Genomic DNA, 18336 nt, shown 5'->3' on the forward strand with positions numbered 1-18336 from the left:
AAATCATGATTCATGTACTATGCTCAAGTTTTCTCGGAAACTGCAAAAGTCTACACCTCAAACCAGAAAAGGGTATGCAGCCAGCATGGCCAGCACTAGGAGAGGCGAGCCCACGTCGTGTGCGGCGGCGCCGAGGAATGGCACAATCGACTCAGACACAGCAGGTGTGGTCGCCTATGTATACTTGGTTAGCAATGCAAGCCTCGGAGAACCGAATTCGTTCAAGCAGCTTCGCGAACGCGTAGAATACTTACAGTTGCCAGGGTGCCATTGGCCGAGTAGCTGAAAGTGCCGCTTGCGGCGCCAGTGCCACCTACTGGACCGACCGCGTTGGTCGAGAAGGTCGAAGCTGCTGTAGTGATCGGAACAGTCTAAGAAGGTGTCAGAAATGCGCGGCATTGGCGTCAAGCTTGTCAGTAAACTTACGCTGTTGGCAGAGCTGCTTGGGCCGCTGGCAGAGCTGCTTGGACCGCTGGCAGAGCTGCTTGGACCGCTGGCAGAGCTGCTTGGGCCGCTGGCAGAGCTGCTTGGACCGCTGGCAGAGCTGCTTGGACCGCTGGCAGAGCTGCTTGGACCGCTGGCAGAGCTGCTTGGACCGCTGGCAGAGCTGCTTGGACCGCTGGTAGAGCTCGAGGCGGTTGCTGGGAGAGTAATGGTAGCGTAGACGAAAGAGGTCGATTTGGCGGCGCTGGCAGTCTCCGTCTTGCTTGCTTCCTCTGGCGAAGCGAGAGTGGCCCCTGGCTGCTCACTCGAGGATGGTGCGCCGGAGGAGCTCCAGCCGCTGAGGGCGACGCTGGAGGCTTGAGCAGGGGCAGTCTCGGTGCTAGCCCACGCAGTGCTCGAGTTGGTGAACGTGATGGTGACAGTTTGAAGTGGGCCCGAGTTGCTGGGATTCGGCACACCGCTAGTGGACATAATAGCCGTGGCTGTGACGGGGCAGATGGTGGTGGTGCTGTCAATGACAGAGGTGAGGACGCCAGTGATGTCGGGACAGTCGGTGACGTCCGCACCACATTCCGTGACGGTCTGAACGCGAGTCGAGTAGACGACCGACGGGCTGTAGGTGACGACTTCATGGACGATCACTGCGGCATCGTCGCGAGCTAAGAGAGGGTCAGCCAGATGGGCAAAAATGTCTGGGCGAGGGCGGACTCACCGACGGCGGCGGAAACGGATGTAGCAGCCAGGCCAGCACCGGCGGCGAGAATGTTCTTGAACTGCATTGCGAAGAACTAGCGGTATTGTAATGTGCGTGTGCGCCGGATTGTGTCTGTGTGTGCGTGTGCGTTTGTGTGTGTGAGAGAGCTGGGAATGGCGGAGCGGAACAAGAGAAGAGAGTGGAAGGGCGAGCGTGGAGTGCGGATGGAAGAAGACGGGAGGAGGAAGAAGAAGCAGAAGAAGAAGAAGAAGGAGAAGGACACGAAGGAGACGCAGGAACGAGGAAGACGACTACCTCGGGAGCGGCCGCTGTGTTTATTATGAGGAAGAAAGTACAGGTACGTGCGTGCATCGGCGGCCGGCAGCAACAAACAACAGCCGTGAGGTGGAAGTCGCCACGACGACTGGATCGTGCCCGTCCGATTAGCGAGTCTTCCAGCATCGAGCGATCTCGACTGCGGTTGCAGCAGTGCGCTATACTCCAAGATACCGCGGGTTTCTACAACAACAGCCTCCAGGTCCTTGGTCCCTCTTCGTTCAACGGCATCACCTTGGGCCTCGCACAATCGGCCGAAGCAAAACCGATAGCCATCTGGTGCACATCCAGAGCAGGCTCCAGGGGCATCTCGCAGCCAAGGCAGCACACAAGACGACGTGTGTCCTGTTTGAAGCTGAAGTTGCGAGCTTGTGCGAGTTACCGTCATGGCGCCGCACAGTGGACATGGCAGAGCTACATGAAGCAATATCCTGGCCACATTTCCGACTTCAGGTGCGACTTTGGAGCGAAAATGAATGGCGTTAAGGACTGCCAAAGCTAGAGATCCACTAAGACCTGGGTGAAGGTGTGCTGTAAACACTGTGCTGAAGGAAGCCACAGAATACAATCTTGACCTGCGCCGTATGCCAAAAAATCTTGTCAATGCCAGCGAAATTTGGTTCGATATCGGTGGCCCAAGTAAGGAGCAGAATGCTTTGATGCGAATAAGGTGAAGACGAGGGCGCACTGAGATTATAGCGAACGCGACTCGTGGATCTGTCATTGCCAATCTCGCCATTGAGACAAGTCATGGTACAATCCCAAAGACCGAGTCTCCCTCAGTTGTCCATCGTGACATGCAGACAGTTTCCTACATGCTCCGACGCCACAGACGGGACGTGCATCATCCTCGAGAGTTCCATGGGACCTGCCAATCGCGATCTTCATATAGTGCGCCCAATCATGGTAGCAACATGCTCCATGTTGAAGCACCCGATGTGGTGGCAGTCTCTCCTGCTTCAGGCACGCCCTATAGGCAGATATGGTACTTGTTCCCACACCCAGTCCACGCGCTCAAATCTTCACACATCCTCGAATGCGTCATGCCATGTCTTTGCCCTCGCTCTTGCTCGGGCAATCATTCACTTCATCCTCACCATACTCTTCATCCTCTGCAACCAATTTCCCCACAGACTCCTGTTCGGCAACTCCTCCAACTCTCTTCGCAAGTTCTCATAATGTTTCGGATTACTCATCGGTTCCATCAACCGCTTCCCAGGTCGGAATTGTTTCGAGAAGCTATTCTCCAGCAAAAGATATGCAGCATTGACTTCGTTGTTCTCGTTCCTGACGTACGAAGAGGTGGCGGAAGGGGATGAGATAGCCTCGGACGTGACGCCTGCGGGACTTGCAGTGGGAGCAGCTTGCAGTCGGGGCTCGAGGATGATTTGCTGAAACGTCTTTTCGGGACGGAGAGCGTCTTTGGGCCAGCGGGCGAGGAGACGTGTGTAGTGGGAGACGATGTGCTGGAATTTGTTAGTGGTGTGCACATTTCGCGAAAGAGATGGAGGAGATGCGTACTTGACGAGACATGGTTGGCTATTGCAAAAACAGATGAGAATTGTTCCAAAGAACAGGATATGTCTCTCTAAAATGGAATGAATACATGCATGGACGCATGTCGACGGGAATGTTAGAACTAAGTACCTGGTAATCGCCGTCATGGATTGGCTATAGAATTTCGCATTCGTACCGAAGACCCCCGAAGTGCCCGATCATAGAAGTGGTCGACTACGGGAAATCGCGTGTTTCTTTGAGCATTTGTTGTATACAGCGATTATATACAACGTCTGGGTGTGGGAGTATATGATGAGAAGACAACGCATCTTGCGGGTATTTACTCAGGCTCCTCCCTCCTCATATGCCTTTCCACTAACCAGAAACTGCAGACAGCCTCAGTGTCGTCTCTCTGCATCTTCTGCGCCTGTCGACTGGGCGCCATTGACCTGCCAGCAGCCACTTCGGCTTCCTTCTCATCCTCTTCTTTACCATACTCGTCTCAACGACGGACCATCTCCAGTACACGATCTCCCTTTCAATCAGCTCCTCCGAGTCCTGCTCTTGAAAATGGCTCCGAATCAGCCAACCTTCCCCCGTGGTACGACCCGGATTCTTCACTCTCCATGTCGGAGCAAAAAGAAAAGGCCAATCGCATCTCATTGAAGCAGCAGTATGAGGATGAGCAAAATACTGCCGTGCAGGAGCGACTGTCGAAAGAGGAAGAGGCCAGGAATCGAGCAAAGCTGGAGAGTGTAACGAAGGGGAAAGCGGAGGGCGTTGCGAACAATGATTCGGCTAGGGAGGTAAAGATTGAGAAGGAAGCACCACGCCCGGCGAGTATGAGTGGGATAAGAACCTTTAAATTCGGCCCGTCAGAGTCGCAAAGTGCTGCCCAGGCGGCGGGAGGCATGACTTTGGGACAGGCTATGCTCGCAAATCGTCCACAGGCTCAAGGGCCCGTTTCGTTACCGCAGCATTCCAGAAATCGTAACAACGATAGCGATGGCTGGATGACCAATCGATTTCGAAGAGTCGTGATCCATCCCGAAGACTATGCAGAACCACAGTCCCAAAGCACCGACTCTCGCAACGTGAACCACGCGGACCGTCCACCTGTGCGAAAGAACGTGGCGGCAGAAAGAGGTCGCGACAAAAAGGGTTCAACGACAGTCAGAAATGTACCGCAGAGAGTGCCAAATCCATTTGGTGCTCCGGCTGCGACAGCAAAGTCTGCTGCTAAACCAACGTTTGGCTGGGGTGCTGGTAGCACAATAACGGCACCGCTGCCACATAGCCAGGGTCCAAAGGTGTATGTGGCGAGTGGGGTGCTGAAGCCGGGCGAGGCAGGCGAGGAAGCGGGTCCGAATTCGGATAACCAGGACGAGAGCGCGCAGAGAGTGCCTCGAGATGGCCACTACGCGAGTGCTAAGCCCAATGATAATGCGACAGAAGAGGTCCTCGGCTCGCAAGACCCGGGGACTGAGGTTTCTAGCCCAAAGTCCAGCAGCGGGGAAGGCAACGAGGGTGCAAGGAACACAGGCTTACAGAAAGAAGAGAGTGGAGGACAGACAGCAGAACAGCTGCAGCCTTCATCGACTGAGACTGGGGCCTCGGAAGCCTTCGATCATGGTGATTTCCTCAATCAATCAGGTTATACCGAATCACATGGTGCGGAACCACCGTCAGCATCAAGTATACCACAAGATTCAACATCTTCCTTGGAGGTTGGTGCGCCTGAAGCGCATGACCTTTCACCTGCCAACGAGCAGACACTGGTCGAACCACCTGCTATCTCTTATAGCAGCGAGCCGTCAGAGCCTCCACCAGGCACTGTCTCATCTGGCCGCTTTGAGGACGACGGAGAGCCTGCGCCGCAGCCGCAAAGACAACAGCCACCGCAGACCGAGCAGAGGCTGAAGAGCCTTGAGCAGCAAGAGCCATTGGACAGAAACCTTTTCGGTTCGTTTGAAAATGATGCAGAAGTCATCCCGGAGACAAGGCATGACGATCCGCCAGCTGCAAAGGATGCCAAGTCATCCCCTTTGGCACAGGAAGCACAGCAGGCGCAACAAACTCAGGAGAAGCATGCAGATCGCGGAGCAATTGATCGACATTCTTCGTCTTCCATATCTGCACGACCACAGCCACCTGCTGCACCTGTGGCGCCTTCTCCACCGCCCCCGCAATCAGCAGTCCCGACGCCGCCGCCGCCGCCAACAGTCTCACCGCCACCATCTTTCATGATTCCTGCAGGCGGACAGCTTGCTTGGCAGCCAATCGAGGGCCATACTCAAGGAGGTCAGTGGGTGTGGCAACCTTCACCTGCTCCTTCTTCTGCTCCACCAGCTATCGCTGCACAAGTAGCACCGCAGGTAAGCACGCAAATTGGACCAGATTTGTCGCAACGGTCAAATTACACTCCTCCAGTCCGTACGCCTGAAGTGCCCAGTATATCTCTTGGCGACAGCGGCTACAGAGCGACACCTTTCAGAGCAGACGAATACCAACCCCACTCCACCTTCGACGAGGGCACAGCAGCCAACTGGCAACATTTGCGCAAGAAAAATGATGAACCGATGCAGTCCCCGTCCCAGCCTGCTCTCTCCTCCAATCCTGCGCCACTTCCCCGACAGCAGACCAACTCACATATCAAATACGATGACGACTCATGGGTCGACAACATCTTTGACAATCATGTTCGCGAGCGAGAGGAGCGTTTGAAGGCCCAGAGCGCGCGACAGCAGCAACTGCAAGTACGGTCAGAGGGCCGCGAGGCGCCCGATCATATCCAGACCCGAGCGACTCAGCCGCCGTCCTTGCAGCAACCAGAAGGTCCACGCCGATTGTACGATGGTTCCGCGCAAGGCTATAGAGATTCTACGTGTGCAAGGTGTGGCGAAAAGGGCCATATTGCTCGCTTCTGCCAAAAGTCAGATATCAGTCCATTCGACCTGCCAAGCGATGGAAGTCGAAGCCGCAGTGCTCTTGGCAGCCGCCTCAAGAGCACTGACAGGGTAGGCAATCCTTTTGAGAACCGCGAACCTGAGCGAAGCAAAGCTCCTCGTGCAGCCTGGGGGTTTGGCCAAGGCCGCTCGACTGAGCGGGCATATGAGCCGAGTCGCGAGCCCAGATATGACTCCGTGAAGCGATTCGTGCCTGGTCCTGCTCCTGACAGCGGCCTGATGCAGCAGGATGAGTCAGCTGCATCGCACAGGTTCGAGCCTATAGGAGGGCGACGTTTGGAACGCGCGGGAGACGTTAACTATTCTCACTCGGACCGCGACGCTAGCGCTCACCATGCTCGCCGTTCGGACCGACTTGACGTCGACCAGGAAGGAGGCGAGAATGCACCCGCCCTAGACACTCGCCAGTTGCGCAGGAAAGCTGCCAGGAAGAGCAGATGGGCAGACGCTGAAGAAGATGAAGTTGTAGTGGAAAAGAGCAGAGGTGCTGGCCGCAAAGCTCAACGTGCTGGCAGACAGGAGTATGACGAAGACGAGGACGAGGAAGCTGAAGCTCGTGAGAGGTTTCGGGCCCGCAAGGCAGCTCGTCAAGCCGAGAAAGAGGCAAGAGAAGAAGAACGACGTAGGAGTGCTCGTCGCGAACGTGAAGTCAAGAAAGCCGAGGACGCCACGCCCATTGCCATACCTGAATTCGTCAGTGTTCAGCAGCTCTCGCAACTGCTGGGAGTCCGCTACGAGCAGTTCATTGAAAGTCTGCAAGATCTTGGCTATGATGATGTTTTTCCAGGCATGACGCTGAATTCCGAGACCAGTGGTATGATTGCCATGGAGTACAACTTTGACCCCACCATCGACACTGGCGTGCGCGAGGAAGAGGAGCGCGATCTCAAGCCCAGACCCGAGCTTGAAGATCAGCAGTTTCTGCCAACCCGACCTCCTGTTGTGACCATTATGGGTCACGTCGATCACGGCAAAACTACCATCCTGGACTATCTCCGCAAGTCATCAGTTGCAGCAGGAGAAGCTGGCGGCATCACTCAGCACATTGGTGCCTTTAGCGTTCCGATGGCAAGCAGCGGCACGACGATCACTTTCCTTGACACACCTGGACACGCAGCTTTCTTGGCCATGCGACAACGCGGTGCAAATGTGACAGACATTGTCATTTTGGTCGTAGCAGCCGACGATAGTGTCAAGCCACAGACTCTGGAAGCCATCAAGCACGCCAAAGCTGCCGGAGTGCCTATGATTGTCGCCATCAACAAGATCGACAAAGAGGAAGCTGATATCGAGCGCGTCAAGCAAGACCTTGCTCGTCATGGTGTCGAGATTGAAGACTATGGTGGTGAAACTCAAATCGTCCCTGTTTCTGGCAAGACTGGCAAAGGAATGGACGAACTTGAAGAAACCGTGGTCGCGCTGTCCGAGATTCTCGACCGCCGCGCAGAAATAGATGGGCCTGTGGAAGGATGGGTCCTCGAAGCCACTACCAAGGAGCGTGGACGCGTCGCCACAGTGCTTGTTCGTCGCGGGACTCTCAAACCAGGCGCGGTCATCGTCGCCGGTAAGACATGGGCGCGCGTCCGCACCTTGCGCAACGAAGGCGGCCGTGAGTTGAGTAAAGTAGGCCCTGGCATGCCTATCGAAGTCGATGGCTGGCGAGATCAGCCCATGGCCGGTGATGAAGTCCTTGAGGCCCCTACTGAGCAAAAGGCCACTTCCGTGACCGAATTCAGACAAGAGCTCGACGAAAGGCAAAGGGCTGCAGCTGATATGGAAGCTATCAATGAGTCCCGACGAAGAGCATCTGAACGCCAGCGAAAAGAACGCGAAGCCGCTGAAGCCATGAAACAAGCCCAACGAACTGCAAATGCTGAAGGTGGCACGGCAGATGTGTCCATCAAACCAGACAATCTCGATGCTCCTCAACAAGAACAAACGACAGGACAGATGGACGTCCCTTTCATCATCAAAGCCGACGTTTCCGGTTCCGCAGAGGCTGTCTCGACGTACATCTTGTCCGTCTCCAATCCTCTCATCGCTCCCTCTATCCTCCTCTCCCAAGTAGGCCCCATCCACGAAAGCGATATCGAACTCGCCGATGCTGCCGGGGCTCACATCATCGCTTTCAACTTACCTCCTGATCCCCAGATGCAAGGACAAGCTGAAGCACGGGGCATCAAGATCCTCGAGAACAATATCATCTATCGAGTCCTGGATGACGTAAAGGCTGTGCTAGAAGAGAAACTCCCCCCGATTGTCAGCCAACGCGTCTTAGGCGAAGCCGAAGTCAGCGCAGCATTCGAGATCAGCCTGGGAGGACGCAAGAAGATGATGATTGCCGGCTGCAAAGTGAGAAACGGTACGGTTGGTAAGGGGTCCCGAGTGAGGATCATGAGGGGAAGCGAGAAGATTTATGATGGTATGTTGGGACTTGCACCGCACCTACGACTTTGTTGTTGTTGATCTTACTGACCGAACTTTGTTCTTCTTAGGTTCCATCACGTCTCTCAAAAACGTCAAGAAAGACGTTACGGAGATGCGCAAGGGCACGGAATGTGGAATAGGATTTGATGGTTGGGAAGGGTTTGAAGTGGGAGATCAGGTCCAGACGTATGAAGTAATCAGTGAGAAGAGGAAGTTGTAAGAGCTACAGTATCACCTTCTGCAGCCCGGGGAGGGGATATACACATGTGTACAAACAAAGGATAAAAAGCGTGCATAGCGTGGGGATGGCATTTGTGTGTAGGATGTTTGGCCTACATCTGCAACATGGGGGGTTGGATAGAGGATGTGAAATAGGGCCATGTGAAATACGTATGCGTGTATATATACATACGGGACTGAGATGTGTTTGTTCGCCTTTTTTTGTATCAGACGGTCTCTGGAATATTGACGATAGAAAGAATCTCCGGGGTGGGTGCATGGTCGTTCTGTTCTTCTTTCCCCCCGGTTCATCAACCCACCCAATCCGAAAACCATACACCACCCCCAATCAACAACTCTTCTTCACAAACATCATCATCACCATTCCTCTCCTCCCTCTCCTTCTTCTTCATCATTGACTTCCTCCCCAAAAACTCCAACCTCACATCCCCAGGCAAAATCCCCCCATCCACAAAATCATGTCGTATCCAAGTCCAACGACAATAAAGACTCTCATCTCCTCCTCCTCCTCCTACCATTCGACGGAAAATCCAGATTGCGAGGAAAGATATGAAATTGCTTGGCCACCAGCACCACAGTAAAGAAGAGGGAAGAATCCACCAACGCCTCAGAGATGTGGATGGTGGTGGCTTGTTTTTATGGTCGAAAATAACAGTCCTAACATCGAGAACGTTGCCAGTTCGCGAGAGATGTGTTCGAAGGAATTGGCAAATTTGAGTTGCGGCGTGGTGGTCGGAGATGTGTATGAGGATGGAATTTTTGGTTGTGGAGAGGAGGAGGTGGTCGTCGTCGTCGTTATTATTATGATTATCATTATCATTTTGATTTTTATCAGCTAGAAGAAGTAGCTGCTGCTGCTGCTGCTGCTTGTTTTCTTCTTCTCCTCCTCCTCCTCCTCCTCGGAGTAAAAAGATCTTGGCTCGAGGGTATTTTGTCGCGTAGGAGATTTTCAATTCTTCGGCAGCGGCAGCGGTGGCATCACGCCATAGAGCTAGGATGATGGTGCTTGGATTAGGGGACATTGTCTTTTGTCTTTTTGGCTGGGGTGGTGGTGGAAGCAAGTTAGAAAGTCCCGGGGCGGGTTTGTATCTTTCTTCTTTTTCTTTTTCTTTACAGGAGAAGCAGACTCGTATAGGAGTTTTATTTTGCCTACTCCGGTTTCTATCTATCAATCTACCGGCGAAAAGGGAATATTTCCAACGGTAATGATGAATGAACAGCGTCGGTACCGCAGATGAAAGTCGAAGACGGAACACGGGTCTCCGCAACGAGTCCGGGAAGTTCATCTTTGGATAATTTTGTGCGTTGATGAATAGGCGAACGTGGCAGGTATGTATGTCTGGTGTAGTCTGTTTCTATGTCTGGCCGTTGGGTGATAGCCAGTGTTACTATTATTATTGTTGTTGTTGTTATTCATGATATATATATGGTGGTGGTACCTCCTAAATCCAATAGGAGAAGCTTCCGAAGGGGACAGGAGAATTGCAAATACTTTGGCCAAAGTGTCCCACCTCTTCTGTCGATCAATGTCACGCCCTGTCAACCTCACCTCGGCCTCATCCATCTCTTACTGCCCGACATCTTTCACATTTTCGGGTGCGATGCAGTCTCATCGATCATCTCTCGACGACCTCTTCACACACGCTCTCCTGAGAGCCCCTTGCTCACTGACGGCAGCGAAGATGAATCATACTACTTCACTTGGTCCATAAGATTCCCGGATCACTATTGCTGCACCACCATGAGCGGCAAGAAACCTGAAAGCAACAACAACAACACCTCCTGTTCCTCCTCCGGCTCAGGCCCAGGCTCAGCACGGAGGTCGGTCTTTGGCTTCTTCAAGAAACGGACTCCTCTCGTCCACGACAGCCACGAAATGTCGCTGGCATCGCCGAGCACCACCGCCGTCGCCAGCCTGTGCCGCCTCCCAACGGAGTTGTTGTTGATGATTGTGGCGGAGCTCTCATTCCCCGATCTGCTCCATTTGCGAGCGAGTTGTCGAGCAGCACAAGAACTGCTCTCACAAGGCGACTTGTTGCAAGAATGGATGCATCGCCAAACCTTGCCGCGCCATGAACTGGAACCCGGCGATCATGTCCGACTCTATATCCAATTATACCCTCCCACTAATGGCCAAACCCTCGAATATCTCTTGAATCAACACCGCCGAATATCGACCGCAGTGCTCTTAGCCACGCGACTCGATTCCTATGTCGAGCAATACGCGCAAACCCATCCGGGACTCTGGGTCCTCCGCGACGCCGCCACCGCCCCCTTCCCCGCCATCGTCTGCATGACATGTCCCGAGTACGCCGAAGTACAAGACAAGCTCGTCCCCTGTCTCCTCGTCATCCAACACTATCTCGAACACCTACGAAATAAACTCCACGACCTCGCCGAAGCACGATGGTCCGACACCAGCCTCATCTGGTCTCGCCTCCAAGAAGTCACTTTCCACACGTACAATCGCAAAGATGTCATTTCCGCCCACGAAGCCTTTCAAGTCCTCTGCTGGCTCATGGCCCGCCTTCTCGACCCTTCTTCGGATTTCCGCGCCCGCCGAATCGCTCTCCGCGGAGTGAACAAACGCTCCATTTCCGACCAAGATGTACGACAATTCGTCGTTTTGGGAAATCTTCGAGGTCTCGCAGAATTACTTTCTCCTTCACCTTCACCAACGCATCACCACCACCACAAGAAAATTCTATCTTCTTCTTCTACTTCTTCTACTTCTTCTTCTTCATCTTCTTCGTATTCATACTCCTACGAAGCTCGAGAGAAAATCGTCTTACGTCTAGTAAGAAGTCACGATCCGACACGAAATAAAAACTGGCTTCAAGCATGGTCGGGATATAGGCCCGAATATCGACCCATAGCACAATCGATTCCGACGACGGTGAATGTGTTAAATTTGCAATTTGGGTTTCAAGAGGTGTGGATGCGGAGTGCCGTGGAGTATTTGTCGAGACATAGATTATTGTTGCGAGGAGGAGGGGGAGGAGGAGGAGGGATGGATGCGTTGGTGGGATTGATGGAGGAGGATGAGAGGCCGAGTCGGAGGACGGTGGATGGATATACGGATATTGCGGGCTATCATATGGTGCAGGGTTCGCTGTTGTGAATTCTTTTTTTGTTCTACATCTTCTCTGCGACTATTATCGCTGGGCAGCTCTCTCTCTCTCTCTCTCTCTCTCTTTTTCTCTTGCATTGAAACACTCATCGCTACGACTACGCTATGCATGCCACAAAAACAACAATAATTATCAGTCAAACACCTCCTTTAATTCCCTTCCCAGTATTCCTTCGCCATGTGGTATATCCAGTCCCCCAATCCCTTTCATCTCATCTCATTCCAATTCAGTTCAATCCCATTCATACCATAAACATCAAACCCCACTCCTAAACCCCTTAACAACACCCTCCAACATCTTCAACCCATAAAATCGACTCACACTCTCGTAGACCTTCAATTCCCTCAAAATCTTCCCCCGGTCGACAGTCCCAACCCACTCGCCCGCACAAGCGCAATGCTCCATAAAATCATTCGTGCGCACGCGTTTGCATTTCTTGCACGTGAGATCCTGCGACATCCATTGGAGTGCGAGTTTGCTCACGTCGCTGAGAAGCCGCTCTTCGATGGCGAGAAAGTCGAATCGGTGAGAGCAGTTGTCGCATTGAGGGGATAAGATGATTTCGTTGTTGTTGTTGTTGCTGTTTGTGGGAAGGGCAAGGTCGGAGTCGCGGCAGAGGTCAATGTCCTTGGGGACACAGCATTGCGGACACGAGAGTTGTTTGATGCAGAGTGTGCTGCTGGGATTGCTAAATGTGCCTTCGGAGGAGAATTCGCGAATGTCGAAGAGATGCAAGAGATCCTTGCGGAGGAGCCGGGCTTCGAGGGAGATGGTTTTGTCGAGCGATAAGACTTGCATGAGGCTCTTGACCAGCTCTAGGACGGGATTCTGAGGATGGAGATGCGAGCCGGGCATGGTGGGGAATGTCCAGTCGCTGAAGAGTTCCTCGTGGAGAGACTCGGTCCGTTGACGCTTGATGAGATGTTGAATTTGCTTGTGAAGAGGCTTGGAGAACGTCTTTTGCAGAACCGTGCCAGGCGTGGTCTGATCGTCCTTTTCGGAGTTGAAGATGCTCGCGTGAATCGGCAACTGCGTTGCTCGAGGCGTGGCACCATTCATCAATCCAGCCGGGCGTTTGCGTCCATGCATGATTTCAATGTACTCTACAACCCACTGATTGAAGAAAGGCTGTAAGATTTCAGGCAGAAATGTGGCAATTTGCCAGTGCATGATCGTGTCGAGCGTCTGTTCGCTTTCTGCGACAACTTCGACACAACCTTTTCCGCCGTAGTTGAATTCATCGTACCACGCCAGGTAGTCCCAGTACTCTGTGATTGCGAGATCCAAGAAGTGGAACGCCGGCTTGGTGTTGATGGTTTTCAGAATGTATTCACTGTAGGCGAATGCATTCCCAACTTCAGCTTTGCTCGTTTGCAGTAACAGTCGTCCCGCATTGGCGAAGACGACATGCGAGCCTACGCGTCGGAATTCGGACATGAGCTGCTGAAACGCCTTTCTCGACATCGTTTGCACGTAGTAGTGCAAATTTCGGTCGTAGAGATGTGAAGACGGTGATTCTACCCAGCGGACAAGATGCTGTACGAGTGTATCAGCCATCGGGCACCCATCTGATGCACAGGCTTGTTGCCACCACGCCCGAACCATCTCTCGGAGTGCTCCAATGCCTGCAGAGGCGAATGCGTTCTCAGACTGAAGATTCTGCGCTGTGTCATCCAGTGCATCTTCTTGGGCTCCAGCACCAGAGACGCCAAGAGGATCGCCACTGGAGCCCTCTGCGTCGTTGAGGACAGCCGAGGAGAGAATCGTGTTGATAGCTAGGTTCTTGATGCTGAGGTCAATGCAGACGGATGAGTACGTTCCTGGGTTATTGACTGAGGGCATGTCCACTACCTCCATTCCCCCCAGAATGTCGTCTTTCTCGTGGCCAGCATGATCAGGTCTCGCATCTTCCGACCACCACAGGATGACTCTCTCTTTCTGCAGTCTGCGAGCATAGGCGATATCGATCAAGAATCGAGGATCGTCCATTTCCAGGTTGCATAGTGGTACATTTCCATATCGAGCAAACTCGAGGAGGTGACTGATCCAGGATCCAAGATCTAGGTAGTGACTGACGAGTCGCTTCGCAACAAAGGACTGCCAACCAAGCGGTGGAAGCTGTTTATCACTTTCATCTGCCTTGAGTCGGAGAGACGGAAAGTTTTGGAGTATGGGAAGACCATGCATCAGCATTATTGCTGAATGTGACTGTAACACAAGCATGATCGGTAGCGCTTCTTCTTTCTGCATTTTCTTGACTGCATCACCCAGCTCCTGGAATGCTCGTCGCTGCGTCGTGACTTGTACGGTCTTGAAATGGAGGCTCTCCTGATACTCCAGCGTAGCCTGCCATGGCTGGCCACCATTCTTCTCCAGCTTTCGTGCCAGCATTTCTTCGTAGATGCGATCCACATTGGGCATTCCTTGTTCACTTCGCGCACGGTTCAAGACCACAATCTTGACTTCTGCTTTCGTCGACGAGAAGAGTGCGTAGATTTGTCTCTCCCCAGCGGAGATGTGATAGAGAGCGAGATAGCTCAAGCTCGTCGACCCCATATATGGCTGCTTCGGAGGCACTGTTCTCAGGGTCGAGAGGTCGAACCCCTGCTCCAGACCTTTGCCCAGCACACCTCGCTGGCTTTCATCGAACGTGCAAACGCATCCGAGCTCGAGCATAGCACGGACATCAAGTGGCACATGTCTCTCGTATACGCCTTCCACGCTCGAGTGGTTAAAAAGCATGGACAGCTTCTCGGTCTCTTTGACATACACCTGCTCAGGCATAGTGAGCTTGAAAAGGTGCGTGCTGGGGTGACCGTTTGGCAGAGTGTGGTTCACAATCTTCTCGGCCTTCACGCCATCCACAGTGACATCTGGCAGTTCCTCGTCCTTGAGATTCAGGTATATCTGGCGCGGTACCACGACCTTCAACTGGTGCACTTTCTTATCGATGAGTATGAAAGCTCTGACTTCTCCCGGTGAGTCTGTTTCTCGCAACTGCAGGATTTGCCAGTCCGCTGTGTACAACAACTCTGCCTGGTTTCGAAAGAAGGTCCCAATCGCATCAGTTGCATCTTGTCTCTTTTCTCCAAAGAGTTGGCGTCTTCTCTTCCGAGCAGCCTTCTGGATCTTCCACTTCTTCTTCTGGTACTGTAGCCAGCCTACATAATCCTCTGTGATGCTGGGCATGACTGCGGGTAGACTGTCGTATGGATTGATTGTTGCTGGAAGTGTAGGCTCGTCTCGAATCTTCCTCTTCTGGCTCGCAACAGCCTTCGTGGCACTGCCTGGCTTGAACTTCGACAGTGCGGTTGAGCCAAAGTCTTCCATGTCACCACTCGATCGCACCGGTTGTCTGTTAGCATCGCGCTCCTTGAGTGCTTGCTTCTGGAACATGTCTGTCATCTTAGCTTGCTGAAACTTGTCTTCCTTCTGGGCGATTCTGCGGTTGAGCCAGTCTGGATGAGCCACGCGCGGCACTGGGTTCTTGATCTTTTGCAATGCAGCGGGAATAGTGATGAGCTTCTGAATTACAGACCCCAGACGCTCGAGGTAGTAGTCCCAATCAATCAAATCTCGGGGATCCATCGAACCAGGATCCTCCTTCATCCATTTCCGTAGGTAGTACCGCTTCACCGAGTCTTCGGCAGACAGGATCGCGACAGGTATGGCGCGCTCCGTAACTGGGGCGTTCTTTGGTCTCGATGAGATGATGTACTTGCAGTTCAAGCCTTTGTCCTTTACCATCTGTTCGCCCAAAAACTCTGCCAGCCGTTTCGCAGTCGTGATAGCAGTCGACTTCTGCGCGCCATACTCCTCGAGAGTTTTGGTCATGCTTTTGTTCTCGCAAATGAGGTCGATCAGCTCCTCGTCTGCCAGCATACTGCCGTGTGAATGCAGAACGTCGAGCCACTTGTTGGCAACCTTGGCGACAGCGCCATATGTCTCAGCAAGCGTCGAACCCTCCAAAAAGAACTTGAATATCTGTTGCTGGAAGATCTTGATCAGTCTCAACTCTCCACGTCGCTTGACCTCGAAACCCTTCAATTCCGCCAGTGATCCATCGTCATTGAAGACAGCATATCGCTTCTTTAAATTCCTGTCCTCATCCTTTGATGTAGGCAAGATCATGGCTCTATAAGGACCATCGACCTCGAAGAAGATCGTGTTATCGCTGTGCTTCTCATATTTGAACGTTGTCGGGTCTTTCAGTTCTTCGTATTGGTGGTTCGTAAAGCCAGCGTGGACCAGGTGATTCAGCATGGCGCAAGGGTACGATATAGCTAGCTTCTTGCCATTCTTCATTTTGAACGCAAAGTTCTCCGGAAATGTCGCGGGAAGAATACACCAAATACCATCAGTATCCAGTTCCAGAGGTCTACCGACACGCTCAACGATTTGACGTGCCATCTGGATAATTCGAGCTCCCGTTAAACAGGTGACACCTGCCATCTCCATGGAGTACCATCGCGAACCTTTACGCATGACGTATCCGTAGAATGAATTGAGAATGACTTTGTGGGCGAGTTGCAAGGAGTCGAAGAGCACGATCATCTTCTTCGCCTCGTCAATCTCGCCGGGTGCAGCCCCAGCCTTTTCAAGCTCAGAAGTCTTTCCTTTCCACACTTTCTGCTTGCCTTTAAAGTCATATCGACGATCACGGAAGTCCTTTACGGTGTCGACGTAGAAAGGATTTTCTCGCTGACAGATGATGGCTTCTCGCTCAATTGTCTTGGTCTCGTGGATCTTGTGATAAATCTTCTTACTGTAGTCGGTCAAGCGTTTGCGAACAAGACCAGCCTGCTCATCCAGGCTCAGATCCTGGAAAGCTCTAGCAGCACTGTCTGGGCCGAACTTTCCGGGAAACTTCTCGTTCTCGAGCGCATGTCGAATCATGTTGTATTCGTCTCGCTTGGCAGGCAAGAATTCACCTCGCCACGACCAGGGCATTCGTCTATCGCACGTCTTGCCAGGTCGATTGAAATCGCAAGCCGCACAATCTGCCTCGTCGACCATGCTGTCAGGCTGCAGTCGATTTGTCGTCATGATGTTCGGATACATGGATGCGACGTCCAAGTGATAGATGAGTGGTCGTTCGCTCCTGTTTGGCGTGGCTTTAAGCTGCATTAATCGATCAACAATCTGTGCTTTGATCTCCTCGTAATTCTCCACGTCGTCAAAATTCTTTTTTTCCTCAACTTCAATTGTGAAACGTAACGCAGCATCCAATCCTTCCAGAAGCTCGTCGATAGCTGTCGTGTCAATAGCAAAATTGTTGGGTATATCACTTCTGAAGACACCACACTCGATACTCTCGACGTGCCCGCCGACATATGTCTCCGACTCTAGTAGGTGGCCTTCCCAGAAGGACTCTCGGGCCTGCACGTGCTTGTTGGGCAGTACGATCTCCTTCTGGTATGCCTGGACCATGAGCAACATCTCGCAGAGGGTCCCTGTACCTTTCCGTAGCACGTCGTCTGGACCCAGCGGAATGATTGTGCACAGTGAGAAGATGAAAGGGTGCACATATTTCATATACAGATAGTAGGTTGCCACAGCATCGGAAACAGAGTACTCTGCGAGTGTTTGTGGTCGTTCCTGTGCGTATGGTGTCATAAGCTCCGGGTCGAGCTCGTCCGGATCGTAGCCTAGCTTTGCGACTGTGACTGCTTTCAGACCTCGGGATCCCTGCGGTAAGTAAGAGTCTCGACTGACCCAAGCAAAGGCGTCCATATGAGCGCAGTGCGTCGATTGGTAGACGTCTTCACTGTTCTTTCGAAATCCGATCTCCTGATACATGTCCATACCATGCACGCTCGCTCGTGCCTCAACAAATGGCCAATCGAAGAAGTCTCCGTTGTAAGTCACCATGACAGTAGGTCGTGCTTCTTTGATGCAGCTGAAGAAGCGCACTAGCACAGCCTCTTCGTTGGATTCGTTGAAGATCATGAACGGCCCTTCGAACTCTGGCTTCGGCGTATAGTCAAAGTCCTCGATATCTTCCGACACAATCTCGCGGTTCGTGATCAGAAATCCTTGCCCATCAATCATGTACGATATCATCATGATCTGATCGATGGCGGCATCTGGAAACTTTAATGGCAGCTTCGTCGTCTCAATATCATAAGCCATCACCACAGGATCCGCTCTCGTTAGTCGCTCCTCAAGACACTTCAGCTTGACATGCCCGTGCTTGGCTTCCACAGTGTACCACTTTCCTATTCGAATGTCCAGATCGATGGCAACTCGAACGTGGTAGGGCACGTCGTATTCCCGTATGTCCTGGATGAAGTCGCTGGCATCCGCAATGCCACCTGGTCGTCGGTCTCGTTCCAATTCGTGGTGATCCTCAAACAGGTCGAATCCAGCATTGGCACTTGCAACCTCTGCGTAAGTATCCATCGCTGAAACTTTGCTCTTGTTCTGCTCTGCGATAGGCAGAATCGTCCGCCGTACCGCCAGAAGATCATTAACATTTGCAAATAGCAGTTTCAAGAAGGGCCGTCGGTATCCTAGCAAATGATTCGGCATTTTCAAGTCCTCCTTTTCAACCCTCTCCACGCCCCGGACCTGCCCCTCGAAGCCTCTCCGTACCCACTCT

General features: G+C 52.6%; 7 protein-coding genes across 7 annotated transcripts; 2 read left to right on the forward strand and 5 right to left on the reverse strand.

The window, feature by feature from the left end:
- Positions 1-57: 57 nt before the first annotated feature.
- SEPMUDRAFT_136139 (uncharacterized protein) lies at positions 58-1347 on the reverse strand (the record flags this gene model as incomplete). The annotated part of the gene is made up of 4 exons (XM_016902755.1): positions 1157-1347; positions 427-1103; positions 255-371; positions 58-174 (listed from the first exon to the last, which is right to left on the reverse strand). Exons 1-4 carry the CDS (start codon positions 1221-1223, stop codon positions 58-60), a joined length of 978 nt encoding a protein of 325 aa, XP_016756895.1. The 5' UTR covers positions 1224-1347.
- A 34-nt stretch (positions 1348-1381) lies between these two features.
- On the reverse strand, positions 1382-3007 carry SEPMUDRAFT_166441 (uncharacterized protein; the record flags this gene model as incomplete). The annotated part of the gene is made up of 2 exons (XM_016908234.1): positions 2996-3007; positions 1382-2940 (listed from the first exon to the last, which is right to left on the reverse strand). A coding segment is annotated over exon 2 (831 nt), but the record flags the coding sequence as incomplete, so codon positions are not given.
- On the reverse strand, positions 2557-3007 carry SEPMUDRAFT_120680 (uncharacterized protein; the record flags this gene model as incomplete). The annotated part of the gene is made up of 2 exons (XM_016901627.1): positions 2557-2940; positions 2996-3007. The coding sequence occupies 2 exons, from the start codon at positions 3005-3007 to the stop codon at positions 2557-2559; spliced, it is 396 nt and encodes a 131-aa protein (XP_016756897.1).
- Positions 3008-6156: 3149 nt separating this feature from the next.
- On the forward strand, positions 6157-8584 carry SEPMUDRAFT_53456 (initiation factor 2; the record flags this gene model as incomplete). Its single annotated transcript, XM_016909265.1, has 2 exons — positions 6157-8359; positions 8433-8584. The coding sequence occupies 2 exons, from the start codon at positions 6157-6159 to the stop codon at positions 8582-8584; spliced, it is 2355 nt and encodes a 784-aa protein (XP_016756898.1).
- Positions 8585-8894: 310 nt separating this feature from the next.
- Positions 8895-9890, reverse strand: SEPMUDRAFT_111277 (uncharacterized protein; the record flags this gene model as incomplete). Its single annotated transcript, XM_016900908.1, has 1 exon — positions 8895-9890. The coding sequence occupies one exon, from the start codon at positions 9888-9890 to the stop codon at positions 8895-8897; it is 996 nt and encodes a 331-aa protein (XP_016756899.1).
- Positions 9891-10215: 325 nt separating this feature from the next.
- On the forward strand, positions 10216-17937 carry SEPMUDRAFT_136142 (uncharacterized protein). The gene has a single exon (XM_016902756.1). The coding sequence runs from the start codon at positions 10346-10348 to the stop codon at positions 11723-11725; it is 1380 nt and encodes a 459-aa protein (XP_016756900.1). The 5' UTR covers positions 10216-10345; the 3' UTR covers positions 11726-17937.
- SEPMUDRAFT_151716 (DUF1744-domain-containing protein) lies at positions 10216-17937 on the reverse strand. Its single transcript, XM_016906996.1, has one exon. It carries the CDS (start codon positions 17865-17867, stop codon positions 11991-11993), a length of 5877 nt encoding a protein of 1958 aa, XP_016756901.1. The 5' UTR covers positions 17868-17937; the 3' UTR covers positions 10216-11990.
- Positions 17938-18336: the final 399 nt, after the last annotated feature.

This window comes from Sphaerulina musiva (genome assembly GCF_000320565.1).
Source record: "Sphaerulina musiva SO2202 unplaced genomic scaffold SEPMUscaffold_11, whole genome shotgun sequence".
Classification (NCBI taxonomy): domain Eukaryota; kingdom Fungi; phylum Ascomycota; class Dothideomycetes; order Mycosphaerellales; family Mycosphaerellaceae; genus Sphaerulina; species Sphaerulina musiva.

What these genes read in the sequence shown, in the direction of transcription:
- SEPMUDRAFT_151716 (XM_016906996.1), bottom strand. Translation starts at nt 17,867, where the DNA reads ATGGCTTATGATATTGAGACGACGAAGCTGCCATTAAAGTTTCCAGAT.
- SEPMUDRAFT_136142 (XM_016902756.1), top strand. Translation starts at nt 10,346, where the DNA reads ATGAGCGGCAAGAAACCTGAAAGCAACAACAACAACACCTCCTGTTCC.